Raw genomic sequence first — 17,577 nt, forward strand, 5'->3', positions numbered from 1 at the left:
GATAATGATCATGATGATTATGATGATCATGATGATGATGATGATGATGATGATGATGATGGAAGCGCCGTGGTGTAGCGGTTCTGACTCTCGCCTTGTAATCAGAGGGTCGTGTGTTCGAATCCCACCATGGCCTAGCGCCCTTTGGCAAGGCGTCAATCCACACTTTGCCACTCTCACCCAGGTGCTAATTGGGTACCGGTAGGAAACAATCGTCATTGTGGTTGGTTTAGCAAGTTGGTGCCTAACAGGCTGCTTGGAATGCTATGAATCCAATGACCGGGTAATAATAATTGTGAAGCGCTTTGAACAGTCGTAGATTGATAAAGCGCTATATAAATGCCAATTATTATTATTAGTATTATTATTATGATGATGATAATGATGATGGTGATCATGATGATGACGATGGTGATGATGGTGATGGCGATGGTGGTGATGATGATGATGATGATGATGATGATGATGATGATGATGGATGATGGATGATTTTTTTTTTTTTTCTTCTTCATTTTTGTTAACGACCAAGATTCTTGACACTTGATCTTGTTCAAGTAAACAAACATTTGTAAACATAATTAACAGGATTTTTCTCTTGATGTGTTTTTACATTCCCGAATAATCATTTACACCTGATGATTTCTTGTATTGTTTGTAGATGCTGTCAACAGTACTGAATATTATCATGTTTGAGGAATGTAGGAATCAGTGGTCCATGTCTAGGCCTCTCTTAGGTCTTATCCTACTCAATGAAAATGTAAGTGTCTTGGTTCCATGATAAATTTGTCTTGCCTTCCATTACTTATCAGTGTTGTTTGGGTTTTTTTCACGTCAATATGTTCAAATTCAAAAGAATTTAATTAACTGCCTTTGATGAATATTTATTAAAAGTGAAAAAATTTAATATTAGTTAAATTCTTCAGTTATGTTTTGAACCTCTGACCTTTCCTGGAAGTATCATAAAGCTGAAGAATTGATTTAAGCTTTTTTAAAAAATCATAATAAGTATATCATCTGTTCAATTTTGGTATGGTGGGTGTGATCGCAAGCAAATTTTGAAATAAGACCTTTGTAATGTTATCCAACATATTTAGATATATTTCTTGACTTTCACATATTTATTAATATAATCCTTGATAAATTGACAGATTTGTAAGAACTACCCCTTTACCCTTTATTTCTGTTGTTGAGAATTGATTTATTTTTCCTATTTGTTTATGTTATTAGTATTTTCAAGAGTTCCAGCAGTCTGTTATTAGTGCCCAGCCAGTGGAGAAGCAACAAGATATGCACATGTGCTTCAAGAACCTTATGGATGGTATAGAAAGGAACCTCAGAACAAAGAACAGAGATAGGTAAATGCTATGGTGGTGGTGGTAGTGGTGATGATGATGACGATGATGATGGTGACGATGATGGTGATTGATGATGGTGATTGATGATGATGGTGATGATGATGATGATGGTGATGATGATGATGGTGATGATGATGGTGATTGATGATGATGGTGATGATGATGATGACGATCATGATGATCATGACGATCATGAGGAGGAGGATGATGATGATAATGATGATGATTGTGATGATGATGATGATGATGATGATGGTGATTGATGATGGTGATGATGATGATAATGATGACAATGCTGATCATGAGGAGGAGGATGATGATCATGACAATGATGAGGATGATGAGGAGGAGGATGATGATAGTGATGATGATGATGATCATGATTATGACGATTGATGATCAATGATAATGATCTTCATGATGATCATGATGGTGGTGATTGTATTGATCATATTAATATTGTTTAGGTAAACTGCATCATTAATCACTAAAAGCCAACTGAATCTGTCAAGACATAAGCAAGAATGGCATAATTTGTAACCTGCCTATCAGGGCATACCAACACAAAGTTTATTCAGTGTCTTTCATCAAGAATCCAAGAAACTAGTATATTTCAGCTGTTTTTTGTTTGCATGGTACCTTTCATACTGAACTCAGTAATTTTCCACTTTGCCTATACATCAGACCCAAAGCACCTAGAACCTGAACCTGTACCACTATATCTGCTGCATATCTGCATGATCAATCTTTGCATGTGGCTCTTGAATAAACATTGCTGGAGTTATTAGGAATGTATTATTGAAACATTGAGATTTCTTGGAGGTAGACATAGTGCACTCTGACTGCTATGCTGTCATTGACCTTGAAGTAGAGGAAGCATCTCTGTGTTGTCAGATTTAGTTTCAAAACAATTGATATTGGCTTATCACTAAATGGCTTGTCCTAAGGAAATACACACTTTAAAGTGGAATGAAACCCTTGGAACAAGTGGGCTTGTGTGGAAAGAGAAAAATTAAAGAATAAGATCAAAGGAAGTTTGAGAAAAATCAGACATTTAATGAGAAAGTTCTGGGCATTTGAATATTGCAATCCTCCAATTGGCAATGCGACAGATATATGTGATGTCACATGTGAACAACTTTCATTTGGTGGACTATAAAATACCCCCAAACTGTCTCTTTTTGCTCTTTCTAATGGTGATACAAACTCTTTATCTATTATATATTTTTTTGAAATCTGTATTACAAGCCCTCCTGTAGAAAGAATTAATGATCTACTGATAGATGTGATAAAAGAGGCAATTTAAGTGAAATATATACAAAAGCAATGGGAAAGTTGTTCACATGTGATATCACACATCTTTGTCGCATTGCCAATGGGAGGATCTTATTGTAATAATGATCTAAACTTCAAATGCTCATAACTTTCTTACTATTCAATTTTTATCAAACTTTTGTTGATCTGTTGCTTTTATTTTTCTGTTTTCACACAAACTATCTTGTTTCAAAGGTTTCGTTTTCCTTCATGCATATTTATACATATTGGCAAAAAGGGAATGTCTCACAGTGTAAAGATACAGGTTGTTTAAAAATACTAGATTTGTTGGTAGAATAATTTTAAACATAACCCAAGTGTTGACAGTTGATATAACACGAGATCAAATAAAAGGAGAAGTGATGTGTGCCTGACATTCCAAAGTGTACACATTTCTCTTGACTGCCTTAATGACCTCATTGCAGTCTGGATGTAGTTTAGTAGAATTCTTGTACAGTTGGTGGAGTGAAGTATAATTCAAGCCTGAATGAGTGATGATATATCACAATAGTCCAAAGTTTAGGATGAATTTTGTGGCTGTCACATTATTTGACATACATATTTGCATCTATTCCATTGATGTTCAAGGTGTTACAGGGCAAATTAATGACTTCTGCCCAGCCCCCCTCCCCCCCCCCCCCCCGAAGAAATAATAAAAAAAAATACATCTAAGATATTACGATTATTGAATAGAAAATAGATGATATGTTCAAAAATTAAAGATGAATGAATAAATGGATATCTGTCAAAAAAAATTGAAGATGGTTGCTGATGTTCTGGTTTTCGAACTCTCTGGAGTCACGAAGCGAGTCCCACATTTTCGCCGAGCTGTAGTAGCTTTGATTACAAAGTTATGTACAAGGGAGATTATGAGGAAATGAGATACTACACTGATTTGCCCTATAGGTCACAATGTCACAACGTCCTTAACGCAAACTGCCCCCCCAAAAAAAAAAAAAAAAAAAAATTGGTGGGGGCGGGGTTATGATTTCTTTCAAACATCATTGGTGCATTGCTAGGGAATTGAAGTAGCAATGATTCATGCTTTATCATCATCGATCAAAATACATGCATCACAGTAAATGTCACAATATACATTAATTACTGAAAAATGGAAAAAAAAAACACCTACTGCGATATACATAGATCCAACCTTACACATTTCCTTATTTCAAGTGTACTGGCTTTCAATGGGAATGAGACCACTTGTCCTAAAGTCCAAAGGTGCTCTGGATTTTTGTTTGCATTTGTATTACAGTGTAGTTTGATTTCGGTCATTTCTATTTGAACTGATAAATCGAAGGGTTACTATTAGTGCCCATGTGTCATTCTAAGTTAGGTTTTCAGCCATTCTCTTAACTGTACCATCTATATTAGATTTTATGAAGATTTACATGTACACAAAACTATACCTTTTCCTCCTTCCTCAACACATTCTTTTGCAAAGAATTACTGAAATAACATTTTAACCCTAATTAGTTCAATAATTAAGACACTGTCAAATAATTAATTTGCCAAGAAGTAAAGATTGACTTTTATTCTTTGACTAAAGTGGGAGTATTTTTAATGTAGAAGACTACTATTTTATCAAACACACAGGTTTCTGAATTGAATTTCTCATTTTCTTTTAATGGGTTTTTGCCACCCATTATGTGTTAAGAGAGAATTGATTTGTTTATGTGTAACAGTTTAATTTCTTGTCTTGAAAGCCTCTTCCTTTGTGACAGACTGACAGTTGGTTTGGCTATCAAAGTATTGAAAATCTGTCATGTAAAAAGATGCAAAAGGTATACTGCAAATTGAGATAAAATGAAACCCCTCCCCATAAACACAATATGATTTTTTTTCAATATCACTAATTTGTAACAATATTAACTATAGATGTTTTATACTGAATTGAGAATTGCCTCATTGTAGATATTGTGTGGATATGACTTCTGCATTTTTTGCACCATGGCTCTGAGTTCTAGAAAAATCAAGTACTTTTTGTGGAATCATTGTAATGTAATGGTTCTGACTCTCAAATTAAAGGGTTGTGTGCTCAGGTACCAATGCGGCTAGCATCCTTTTATCTGGCAAGACATCAATCCAGACTTTGCCGCTCTCCATCCAGGTTTTAAATGGCTACCAGATAGGATGAGAAAGCCTATGTAGTATGGTATGCCTGGCATTTGAGTTTTAAATCTTTTTGCGGGAATGCTGGAAGTTGGACATTGTTCGCATTGTGTTTGAGTGAGCTAGAATCCCGTGACCAGGGTAATGATATATATATCTGTAAAGTGCTTGACATATTCAGGCCACTGCACCCCTTACAATTGAAAATGTGAACGAAAAGTATCTTTTTCTTTGAGGTTCAAATGAACTGAAAGAATACTAATAATAACAATTTTGGTTGATTGCAAGCCTCTATTTTGGAGTAAACGCCAAATTAGTTTTGAGTCGTAGCCAGTTGAATTATTGCTAAGATGTCATTATGACTAGATATTAAAATTCATTTATTTTAATAAGGATGATAGCAATGTCACAGATTTGAACCTAGGTATTCGTACGATGATTTAGAACATTACACAGTAAGATATTCCATGTTTCAATGTTAGCATCAAATTCTGTGTTTTTATTCCAAACTCGGGTCGCAGACCCATCGTAAGGTGTGCGGTGGCCTTTAAACATGATATAAAAGCAGATTTTTCCTATTAATATTGTGGTTTTCATTTTTCTTTTATATTTCAGATTTACGCAGAACTTGTCTGTATTCAGGAGGGACGTGAACGACTCTCTGCGGACGTCCAACACGTCGGGTAACAACGGAGATGGCAGCACGGGTAGCAACTCCACAGTGACGGTTGACATGATGAGCTAACATAGAATCCACTCAGTGGGACTAATGGGAGTCATTCAGGGTCTTTCTGTTCCTGCAATTACCCGCAAACCATCTAGAGTAATATGCATGGATGTGGATAGTGATTTTGGGGGTGCAGGTGGAAGCCCAATGGTGTTAGTGGATCACTAAAAAATAACTGCGTAGGAGGGACCGCAGAGGTTGAGAAACCAGTGGTGAATAGTTACAGAAAAGGTAATTTGTGGGATTGAAGAGTATGATGCATTCAGTAGAGGAGAATACAGGGAAAGGCATATATGGGACTGCAGCAGACATGCAATCCTTTTAGTGGAAAGCTACATGAAAGAGTGTGTATGGGACTAAAGAAGTCATGCAACAGTAGGTAGAAAGCGACAATAAAGATCATGCACGGGACTGCAGTAATTGGCGGACAGCTACAGATGAACAACGTATACGAGTATACACTTGCTATGAATTCATACTTCAATGTGTCGACCCCATGATCATTGGATAGTTGGGTCTTATGGCACTCTATGTGGAGAATTTCAGCTTGGGATAACATAACTGGTATTATGTGTGAAAAATGTGGATTATGTTTTTCTTTCATCACTTTCTTCATTTTTTTTTGTGCTCACACCTTTATATAAAAGACCATATGTGAAGGGGTTTAGTTGGAAATAGTGGTTGGGATAAACCTTAAGGCATTTGTAAAGAAAGGGTGTATTTTCACTTCCATCCTCTCGAGAAATTATTTTTGTAAGAAAATTCCTTTTCTATTATATTATTTGGACAATGTATCTTAAGCATATTATGGTGGCCGTCAGCATTCTTTGTCATCGGTTTACACTCGAATTTACACTCTGAGCCAGAACAAATTGACCAAGTCGGAATAATGTGCTCACTTGTTCTGGCTGTAAAGAGTAAAGTACTGATAGAGTGTAATCTACTGTCAATGATTGCTGACTTGGTCTGTAATTCAAGTTTGGTGTGAGCCCATATGCTGCAAGTTAAAATTTAAGACTCAAAGATTTCATTATGCAATTTCATATTTTACTTTCCTTTTTTCTCTTCGTCCATAATTTGTTAATTTGCTGTTCGATGGAGGAATATCGATATCATCTACAGACAATCTTTGGACAAAATATGTGTCTTTTGGTGCATAGAACACTTTTGGTTTCAGGTTTATCATATCAAACTCATAGTTTCATAGAAATGCTTATTTGCGGGAGAAAAAGTCAAGAAAGGAAAATTGAAACAAAATTGGGTATTTTTGGTGAGTTTATGAATCTTTAGCAAGAACTTTGCAAAGAAGTAATATTAGGCTTATGTTCAATGTTTTAGTGAGTTTTGGGAGATGTGACATAATTCTAATTCTTCTGTCTCACAAGTTTATAAAGAGGCAAGTCAAATCTTGTGTTTGAAAAAAATGGTAATCAAATACCTGGTGAATTATGCAACTTGTTTTGGTTTCTCTGATGATTAGTGATTCCATCCTATAGAATCTGCATTGCAACATTTTCACCTGGATGTAATTTGGAATGTATTGCTTCACATTATTTCACAAAATTCATGGAATTAGACGTGTTCATTGTATGAAATATACTCCATTGTTTGGTGATAAACCCCTTGAATATGTGGTTAAATAGTTCATGATATATGAAGGGTACAAACTTCAATCTCATTTCGGGAGAGGCATCAACAGGTTTTATACTGGAGCACGACATCTACTGGACAAATAATATATCTTAGCCTAAACCCGTGGTATTTTTAAAAAATGTGGGAAATAATGCATTGATAAATTATTGGTTAGCTATTGAACATCACATTGCCAAGTTTTGACAGCTTTAACTGATTTCCAGGCATATACAATTACAATAAGATTCAAGCATTTATACATTTCAATACATTATAATTTGTTGCTGATTTTACCATTTTCAAAAGTTTAAGACCACTTGAGTGTTGTGTATTGTATAGTTACATGTAACAATTGTAATAAACTGTAAGTTTTTTTTTAATGGCCTCATATAATTTGTTGGTGTTGTTTCAATGAAACATTACAGTATAGTACAATGATATACAATTTATACATGCACTATACACACAAATTTCCAGGTGGTCTTAACTTTTGCAAATGATGGTACAGTATTATGTATTAACTGCCTGTGTGGGTCTTATTGTCTACCATTGTTAGACACACAAAAAAAAAAACACATTAAATTTGTACATAAATTTGGTGTAAAAGTTTAAAACTATTTCTTTAAACAGGTCAATTGCATTTGTAATCTAAACCTATCATATTGTAATAATTCAGATTAGATTTTGCTAACAGATATAAATGCATGTCTGTCTGCCTGAATTAAGACTTTCTTTCATTTTGCTTGCATTCATATTGTCATAATCTACTATACAATGTAAGGCCCAATATCACACAGATACCAATTATGATATTTATATCTCATTGAGATACTTTGACAAACGCTGTCCAATATTTTTTTCTCCTAATTTATACGTGGCTTTGGTATTTCTACCTTTGCCACTAAATACATTGTCAAAATACTGTTACAGATAACTTGCAAAAAGTGTGAATTTAAAAGTATATACAAATTTATTTTGTAGGAGACCCCTTTTCCTGATTTATTGCCTAGAAAGTGTTCAATTGAGAATTTTCTCTATAGCTGTTAAGTAAGAATTAAAGCAATCTGATGATGATTATTCATGTGATCATTCCTCTTTGCTACATACTTGCCTGAGCTGTTATGATAAAAAAAATTACATTTAAAATAATATTTACATGAATGAAAGAGGACTTCATTTCCATCAATCAGAGCTGATCTTTTGGGACTTATAGTATTGAAATTGATCACAAAATTGTATGTGACACATCCTGGACAGTGAAACAGTAATTGATTTATGTAGCCAAAGAGTCTCTAATATGAAAAATATCCTCAAAGAAATTATATTATACAGTCAACATAAAGGATACAAAATATCCCACCCCGGTTGGTTTTTCATAAAGCTGTTTGTAAGTTAGGATGATTTAATAATGACTGGAACATGTAATTGGATGCTGAATTAGAATGTCAAATATTTTGATCCCCATTGGCTAATTCAACCATTATTACGTGTGAATACATCATTTATAAATTGTCAAACAATGTTATATCAGGGAAAGGATAATGTTTGGATCTGAGAACAGGGCTTCTGCTTGATTCATAAAGCTATTCATGAACTCCACACTTTAGGTAGAACTGGGCGTGTTGCAGAGAGAAATGCGATCAAACGCAACCCCAAGAAATCAAACAAATTTTCTTCAACCAATGAAGCATGCATAGATTTTTTTTTTATTTGCATATATACGCAACTCTTTCTGCAACGGGACCCAGGTGATGAGTTCGTTTGCTGAATGATTTACAAGAAAATGTATCCTCACGTAGCTGATTTGGCTCATAAAAACATAATGCGAGTCGTGCATGAAGTCATTTGTAACTTTACTAACAGATTTGTGAAACACCATTAAGGTCATTGTACTTGTGAAAGTTTTGTGTAACTTACAAACATGACACTGACTGCTCCCTCTTGTTGATGCCAATAGGGCCGTCTGCACCAGCCGGAGTTTTGAAATTAGCGTGCTATTTCTGATCCGGCAAATTATCAAGATCTGAACAATCTCAAGATTATTTGTAATGGAAACACAATTATCGCACTAGTTCATAGGATTAATCTCGATATTGCAATCCCAAGTCAACTTGGGATTATTTGGAAAATAGCGCGCTATTTTACGAATTATCCCACTAATTCGCAGGTGCAGACGCACTCGGGATTATTTATTCACGGCGTCAGACTATAATACATCGATGCCTTGCTCGAGAAGGAATCGCTCTTCGTGCAATGGTGGAGACGGGGTTTCTTGAATCTCGAGATTAATCGCGGGGAGGGCCAATCGGCTAAAATCTCAAGATGGAGCAAACTGGCTTGTGCAGCACCGCCTAATGGGATTTGGTTTAGTGGTCCAGACTATCAACCTTGGTTTATGTTTAATCCTACCATGGCACCAAGGACCTCTTTGTAAGATTTACTACATGTGACTTTAGTGGTATAAGTTGAACTCTGATTCTACCTACAATCTTAATACCCCAAATCTCCAATAATAGTACAACAGTGCTTGCATAGCGCATATCACTGCCCATTAGGTTCTCTATGCGCTTAATAGGAAAATAGACAGTGAAAGTAGAGTGGATTAAAGCTATTATGTAGACTGTCTCAATCAATACAATCTTAAACTAATTTTGAGACAATACATGAAATCGCCAAATTCACAATATTGGAATTTGACCTTCTTCCCTTGCATTTTGTTGCAAGCTGCGACGGGTCCCTGTGTGTGTCAGGGATGTCAGAATAATTTGCAAAGTATGGGGGGGGGGCTGAACACGTATCAAATCACAATTTGATGGTCATTTTCATATTTTTTTAAAACACATTTACTGAAGAAAAAGTGTGGTCCCCTGTGTGAAAAATATTCCTTGTGTTGCTTTTAAAGAGAAATTCCAGTATTTGCAGTAAACACTGATTTCATGAGAAAGTCTGTAAAACAAGGCTTAATTGTCAGTATATCATCGAGGATCTAGATCTGGTACAGTTACATTAACTGAACTTTGTGAAATCTTGAAATCTACGCTGAAAAATGTTCACACCGAAGATCCCCAACACAGATAAGCGCACGTGGGACAATGTATAATTATTGCTTAGGGCGTCGGGCCCGACGCCCTACCCGATTCCTGTGCTTATTTGCCGATTTCTCAGCAATTACACAATTTCTTCCAGAATCCTTTGGCACATGCGTTTTATTTATACAACCAGACACTTTGGTGGTCATTTCATTGGATTCTGTACGAACTCATTTTGATATCGTTACCAAAACTAGCATTTACCTTTAAGTAGATAAAATGATATAACATACTTTAATACTGACATAAACTCCTAGATATAAGATGTAAGTTTTAAATGTGATAGTTTGGTTACTTGTTTCAGTGGCTATTCAATGTAGAAATTATATTAAGTGATCCATGACATCTCGCCATGAACACAAGAATAATGTGATGTAAGATTGAAAATCTTCTGTGTACGTTCAAAGGGGATCCATCCCAAATTCAATTTGGTTTTGATAAAAGCAGCAAAATGAAAAATACATATCCATGAAAGTTTGACAAAAAATGCATCAAAGTATAAAAAAGTTTTGATATTTGTATGACTTGCGAGCTGCTTTCCATATGTCATGAACTATAGAATCCATAAATTGTCATTTTTGAAAAATCATTTATGATGATTTTGTATGCAGGAAAGTGTGTTATGATACCGTGTGTTCATGGCGCAGTCACAGTTCCCCTAGGTGGCCGTATGGCAAGTGGAAAACGGCCGTTTTAAAACATTTTTGTACAGCTACGTATAGGTGGTTTGAATGTTTTCGACTTGCCGTACGGCAACCGTAGGAGAAATGTTACTACACCATTGAATACATATTATATGCACAAGTAAATTGATTTAGAATTTGATTCTAAGATATATGAGTTTATGGAATTTATAAAAAGGGTAAATCTGCAAAAAGTTTTATCTCTTGGGACCACAGAATTCTACTCAACTGAGAAAAATTTTGTTCCCGTAATCTGGTCTTTGAAAAATTGCTTTGGGATTTTAGCCGATTATTCAACTCAGAAGATCGGTTTATGCAGATGTTAGTGTAAATGTTTGCCTTTGGGATAGCAGCTTGCAGTTGCTGTCGTTAAAGTAATATTTCCAAACTTGATATCTTTTGATGGATTTATTTTGTATCCTCTACCATGTTTATGTCATTTTAATGCTTATGTGTATTAGACAAGACATCCCCTTAAAGATCACTAAATAATACAAATTATGCAAAGGAAACCTAATTGTTTTACCTGTGATAGTTTTGTTAATGTCCCTCAAAGGATTTGGTTCATGTTTGAGAAATTGAAGGCCAATAACGGCCTGTCATGTCACAGTAAAACTGTTGAATAGCAAGCATTGTTAACCCTTGATGGAGGGAAAATAATCAAGAAGTTTGATACTTTCATTTGTAAGAATATTTGTACAAACATTTGTGAAGAGAATATGAATAAAATTTGGAGAAAATGTCTTTTGCAAAAAAAACCCAGTGAAGTCATGTTAAATCATTTGTTCTTTGAAAGAATTATTTGTGCGCAAACCAAAACAGACTAGGGTATATCCTAATCTGATCATTACTTGCCTGAAGATGATGTTAATGGTGGTGGTGATGTTGATGATGAGGAGGATGATGACGACGATGGTGGTGGTGGTGGTGGGTATGGTGATGATGAAGATGATGATGATGATGATGATGATGATGATGATGATGATGATGATGGTGATGATGGTGATGTGATGGTGATCATGGTGGTGATCATGATGGTGATGGTGGTGGTGGTGGTGATGATGATGATGATGATGATGATGATGGTGGTGGTAATGATGGTGGTGATGATGGTGGTGGTGATGATGATGATGATGATGATGATGATGATGGTGGTAATGATGGTGGTGATGATGGTGGTGGTGATGATGATGGTGGTGATCATGATGGTGATGATGGTGGTGGTGATGACGACGATGGGGGTGATATGATATGGTTGTGATGGTGATGAAAATGGTGATAATGGTCCTGGAAATTTGTAATTTAATATTTGAATAAATTAAGAATAGCATACAATCAAAATTTCTACTTGAATATGGATGAATGAAATCAAATTGGAGGAAAAAATTGTCGAGATCAATCAATTGCATATGCTGCGCGCACTGGACTGCCGACGGGGCAATCGTCGTGCTGCATGCTGCGGGCATGCCAAGCGCTGCTATTTATGTTGCAAACGTCAAACGTGTGTGTAGTGTCGTCTGCAAGCTAGCGTGGTGTCAACTTAGGAGCTAACTTCTCGTTAACATCGCATTTTTTCTGCCAAGTCGCAAGTAGGAAAAGTAACTTAAGCAACAATGCCTGGAGAACAGAATGCAGACTTTCCTAGTGTAAGTACTAGATCGAAATTGACATATTTCACCTCATTGATAAAGCGCCTCTTGCTGATCTTGTCAAACAAGCAGAATTAATTGTGCACCGACCCGGCCGCCCCGGCGCCGGCGGGTGGCAAAATACGTAGGAAAATTCGCTTTGTCCGCGGCCGCAGATTGTTTGCTGCAGCCATAGCCATAAGGCATAGGCATATCATCCAAAACATTTTCAGTTCAGTATTATTTTTGCATATCTTGCTGTCTATCAAAGTATTAAGGACATTAATCAAACTAATCACATCTCTTGGTAGGATTTAGTTTCTTAGTCATAGAGATTTAAAACAAAAAAATTATGAAAGGCTTGTTAGATGATAAGTATAAAAGAGAGAGAAATGTGAAAATGATATGACATGGGTCCAGAAAAAAATCTCAACAAGCACAAATACTTTAAAATTTTGAGTGTGTGACTGGTTTGTTATTGATCTGTGTAAATGGGAGATGAGGAGAATTGGGAGAAGAAGCAAGAGATCAAGATGAGGAAAAGCTAAGGGTTGAAACAAAGTGGTTGATTCTGCCGTTTCTGGTTGCATGCATTTTAGAAAGCAACATTGTCATTGCCCTGACCAGTTTAAGATTTGAAGATTTATTAAAAACATGTGATTGCAGAATAAAAGCTGAATTGACAGATTTTTTACAATAAAAAACACATTGTAATTAACAAATAAACAATAACAAAGGAATCAATAAATAACTGACAATTATAGGTCTAGACTCAAAATAATTTGGATATTAAAGTACCAAAGATTGTTCTTATCTCTTGGACTAATGTTGACAGGGAATAATTTTGCTTACCATTATTGGTCATAAGAGAAAAACTCTCAACTAATTTCTGTAGACCAGTCTTAACTATAAGAATTTGCTACTGTTTTATAGATCTCGTGCAGTCTTAAAAATATGTGGAACAAAATCGCAATGCAATACCAGGGAAATTATTCTGTTAGTCAAATTAAGACTGAACTTTGAGGGTTTTTTATTTCTTTCTTGTGCTTGTTAAGGTGCCATAGGAAATCATGAAAATCACGGTCTGGACCACAAATACCCAAAGACTTTATTTTCAGTCTTCAGAGCTACCAAGTCTCACGCATTATGCGTGAGACTCAAGCATTTTGGACTCTTGTTCATCCCCTCAAATCTCTGTCTCACGCAACTTTCACAGCCTATCCCCATATACATTGTACATACACAATGTCTGTGGTCTCACTCAGATTCACAGAAAATCTCACTCATAGCTGGTCTGTGAACTTGGTATCTCTGAGTCTAACAGTTGGTGTAGATTCAACTGGAAAATAAAGGGAGACTTACACTCCCAAGTATTCCTAAAATGCAATGAAAGTTATGAAACTCAAGGTAAATACTTATCCGAGGCAAGTATAGCAAGTACAGGGTCAGAGAAAAGGTCAAATTATGAATACCGGTAGAATGCTTTATGATTTAACATCCATTGGCAGACTGGGATCAAGAGCATGCAAGGTGACCTACATGCATGACCCCTATAACTTCTGAATCGAGTCTTACCTTGAGTGTGTACCGGTATGTGTGTGCACAGATTGTACAACCTGGGCCTTGTACATTACACAAAGGTTTGTAGAGCTGATCACAAAATGTCCTTGCAAAGGTCAAACAAGAACATTGTTGCATACACATTTGGTTTGAAATACTGGCCAGTAGTCAATCACTATGCTGCCCAACTTTGGCAAAAGGAAGCAAGTGACACATCAGTCAAATTTGAGTTACTGTTGTTTCCGAAACACCCTCAGTATGTTGCATGTTCAGGCAAAACTTGGGGAAGAAATTATCGTTCTATGGAAAGATATTGAAGAAAATATGCTGTTAAATTGCATTGAGGCCTATGTAAAAAACAAACACACATTGCTCATTTACAACAAATGATACTTTTGTAACTTTGCTTCCTTTTGTCAAAGTATGGCAGAAGGGTTGTTTTAAGTTTACAACGGACAGCAAACCTTTCTGCAATTGGGCCCTTGGACAATTAAACTTCAAACTTTACACTACAAATCAAATGCTTGAGCACTGTATAATTAAAAATCGCGTATGACCAGCCATGAACTCAGTTTCATGATAAATTACTAATGTTGCACAGGTTAACAGTCAGTTTATAGTTTTGTGACAATTGACAATAAAATATATGGTTGGTTGTTTTTTTAAACCCAGAATGCTGTTTAAAATGTGCTTTGTAGTGGTAATGTTAACACATTCGCTACCATGAGCTTAGAGTCCTGCATGTTTTTGTTTATTATGGCAAGCCTTTCAACTACTTCTTTATTCCAGGAGTTACCCCATTTTTAAGATTTTTAATTTTTCTATAAAGAGGAGCACTCCGTTTTCTATTTATTTAAGGTACAAAAGTTAATCAGCCCATATTTGCATTTGTGTGATGGAGTATGGGTGTACTAGAGTAAAATAGTTTTTCAATACTTGTAATTTCTCAATGTTTAAATATAAGAAGGTTAAACATGTCATTATTTTAAAAAAAAAAAGTGAGGAAGACACACCTGAAACCGAACAGAAAAATTCGCGCTGTGCAATTAGGACTCCTTTTTTTCTTTTTCAAATGTTACCAAGCCTGTTAATATGGTATTAAGATTTACAATTTATACAAGTTTTGTATAGCCCAGACTATACTTGCTCATGGACCCATCCCCATTCCAACCCATCCGACACCCTCGCTCAGAAGAGGTGTTGCTTGGGTGGGTCTTCTTATACCTTAAATACGAAGTGTGTTAAAATCGTGATACATTCTTTTTTTTTCTCTCATTCTAAGGGGAGTGGGTGTTTGGCAAGGAAACATGTTTTTTTTTTATTCTGTTCATATTTCTATTTTTGTTCCACTAATTCAGGATGCTGTTTTTTCCAAAAAAGAAGTAGAGATTTTCTTCTTTTTCAACATGATTTCAGCCACAGGAAATTCTTTTCTTGTGTAGAAAAGGCCCATTTTGTATAGTTCTCCTTATTTTTTTTTTTTTGGGGGGGTAAGAAGTGTCCCTGCTATTTGAATTTGGCAAATCTATAATGGGGATTTGTTTTGTGTGTGGGTATAGATATAAACATAGTCATACTTGTTTACTGATATATATCCAATAATTCAATTGAAATTACCCATGTGCACTACATTCTTGCATTACCTATATTAAACTTCTCTAAAAGACATCATGAAAAAGTCTGGACTATTATTTGGTACTTTGTTTACCAGTCGTTTTTTTTTAGAGTCATTCAAAATCCTTATAAAATATCTTCATGAAACAGTTCCCAGGGCCTGTGTTTGTTCTTTTAACGTGGTGCCACTAGTACATCTATGCAATTGTACATGTACATGTAGGTCCTTTACCTACACCAAGGAGATATTGGTGATATCTCCTTGCCTGCACCAATTTTAGGGCTGTGGTCGATGATTAACTGATACTATTGATTGGGTTATATAATCACTGATTTTAAGAATGGTACGAGGATTTTTCAACCATTCAGGAGTTTTCATATCAGTATTATCAACCAGGGCAGGGGGGGGGGGGGGGGTAAATCATAAATAGACTTGCTATCAATTTCTAGGATGATGATATTACTGCCAGTTATAAAGTTGAGTACATTATGATTATAGATTTTTAAGTCCTAGGATGCTAGTAAATTAATAAAATACATATAGCTTTGAGGGATCAATGCCCTTTTCAGTCTTCATAACATTTATCATTTAAATTCTTTCAGTGATTCATGAACTTGAAATAAGCTGTCTTGTCAGTCGTTGAATTTCATGAGCCTTTGTTGTGATTGATGAAATGATTAATAGGCAAACATTGATCCACATAATCCATATTTTGGGGATGGGGGTAAAGATTATTGATTATGGGGAAGGGGGTAACATTTTTGTGTGCTTTTCTATGGGTATATATTTGTATTACACCAAATTAAAAAGTGCGTGCACTACCATTTGCCAAGGCCAATGAGATTGTCATTCAAGCCAATCAATTGGACATTCAACTGATATATGGCCATGCATGATAATGACCTTTGATTGCTACCAGTATTTTGCCTTTCCCATTAAAAAATTTATATATCTCTCCAATCAAATTCATGAAGAATATTCTTCTTGAAATACACTTTAGATTTACTTTTCAATTATCTGCCATGTTCATATCTAAAGGAGATAGAGAGTGGGGAGTAAGAAAACTTTCAGTTATATTTTCTGGAGCATGTTGGAAGTTGAACTCTGTCTATTAATGCATTAGTTGTTTTTATAGGTAAATAATGTTGATGGAGATGCCAATGTTTTCTGTGAGAGATGAGATTTTCAACCATCCAAGTTTTCTTATATTGGAACTTTTAGGAGTGGCTAGATTTGCACAGGTCTTTTCAGTAGATGACCTGATTTTCTTGAAATATTACTTTATTCAATCTTAAATATGTACCGGTAGTGCAATATTGAGAAGAAATGCTATATAGCCAGGGAAAATGAGTTTTACCAGAATATGCATCACTGGAAATCTCCCTGGAAAACATGAGATTTCTGGGTTAAATAGCCATTTGGTCTACACCTACTTTGTTTATTTCCTGTTTGGTCCAATTCGATATGTTGTATTAATCTCATTGATTTACAACCAATTTGTCTACTGACTATTTTGTCTGATTGCCTGATAGCCCATTTAGGCTATAACACCCATTTCATCTGCAACCCACTTGGTCTAGTCTGTATGATTCATACAAACTATTTATGAACCAAATTTTCATTTGACAAAGTGCAAAAAAGTACATGTAAGCTTATTATGTAGGAATTACATGTAAACCGTGAGCATAGAATAAAAAGTGATTATTACAGCGAGTGGAGAATAGTAGAATTAGTAGACCAAATGGGTTTAGCCAATATGATAAAACTTCATTCTGTGAAGTACATGTATACCAATTAGCTATCATCATAGGTTGAATAAGAAAGAATAGAAAAAAATCATTTCATGGCTTTACAGTCGT

The 17,577-nt window shown here is 35.4% G+C and overlaps 2 protein-coding genes and 1 long non-coding RNA gene across 3 annotated transcripts in view; 2 read left to right on the forward strand and 1 right to left on the reverse strand.

Moving 5' to 3' along the window:
- The window catches only part of LOC121425441 (exportin-7-like), a 39,149-nt gene extending 33,479 nt beyond the window's left edge, over window positions 1-5,670 (forward strand). Inside the window, exons 25-27 of the mRNA XM_041621496.1 lie at window positions 659-757; window positions 1,228-1,355; window positions 5,400-5,670. Coding sequence (XP_041477430.1) covers window positions 659-757; window positions 1,228-1,355; window positions 5,400-5,529 — 357 coding nt within the window. The 3' untranslated portion in view covers window positions 5,530-5,670. The remainder of the gene's footprint in view (window positions 1-658; window positions 758-1,227; window positions 1,356-5,399) is intronic.
- Window positions 5,671-8,716: 3,046 nt separating this feature from the next.
- LOC121425442 lies at window positions 8,717-11,666 on the reverse strand. Its single transcript, XR_005971493.1, has 2 exons — window positions 10,437-11,666; window positions 8,717-10,036 (listed from the first exon to the last, which is right to left on the reverse strand). It is a non-coding gene; the product is annotated as an uncharacterized LOC121425442 (long non-coding RNA).
- Window positions 11,667-12,409: 743 nt separating this feature from the next.
- LOC121424935 (hexokinase-2-like) overlaps window positions 12,410-17,577 on the forward strand; it is a 63,603-nt gene continuing 58,435 nt past the window's right edge. Inside the window, exon 1 of the mRNA XM_041620828.1 lies at window positions 12,410-12,561. Coding sequence (XP_041476762.1) covers window positions 12,529-12,561 — 33 coding nt within the window. The 5' untranslated portion in view covers window positions 12,410-12,528. The remainder of the gene's footprint in view (window positions 12,562-17,577) is intronic.

The sequence above is a fragment of the Lytechinus variegatus genome, chromosome 12 (genome assembly GCF_018143015.1).
Source record: "Lytechinus variegatus isolate NC3 chromosome 12, Lvar_3.0, whole genome shotgun sequence".
In the NCBI taxonomy this organism is placed as follows: domain Eukaryota; kingdom Metazoa; phylum Echinodermata; class Echinoidea; order Temnopleuroida; family Toxopneustidae; genus Lytechinus; species Lytechinus variegatus.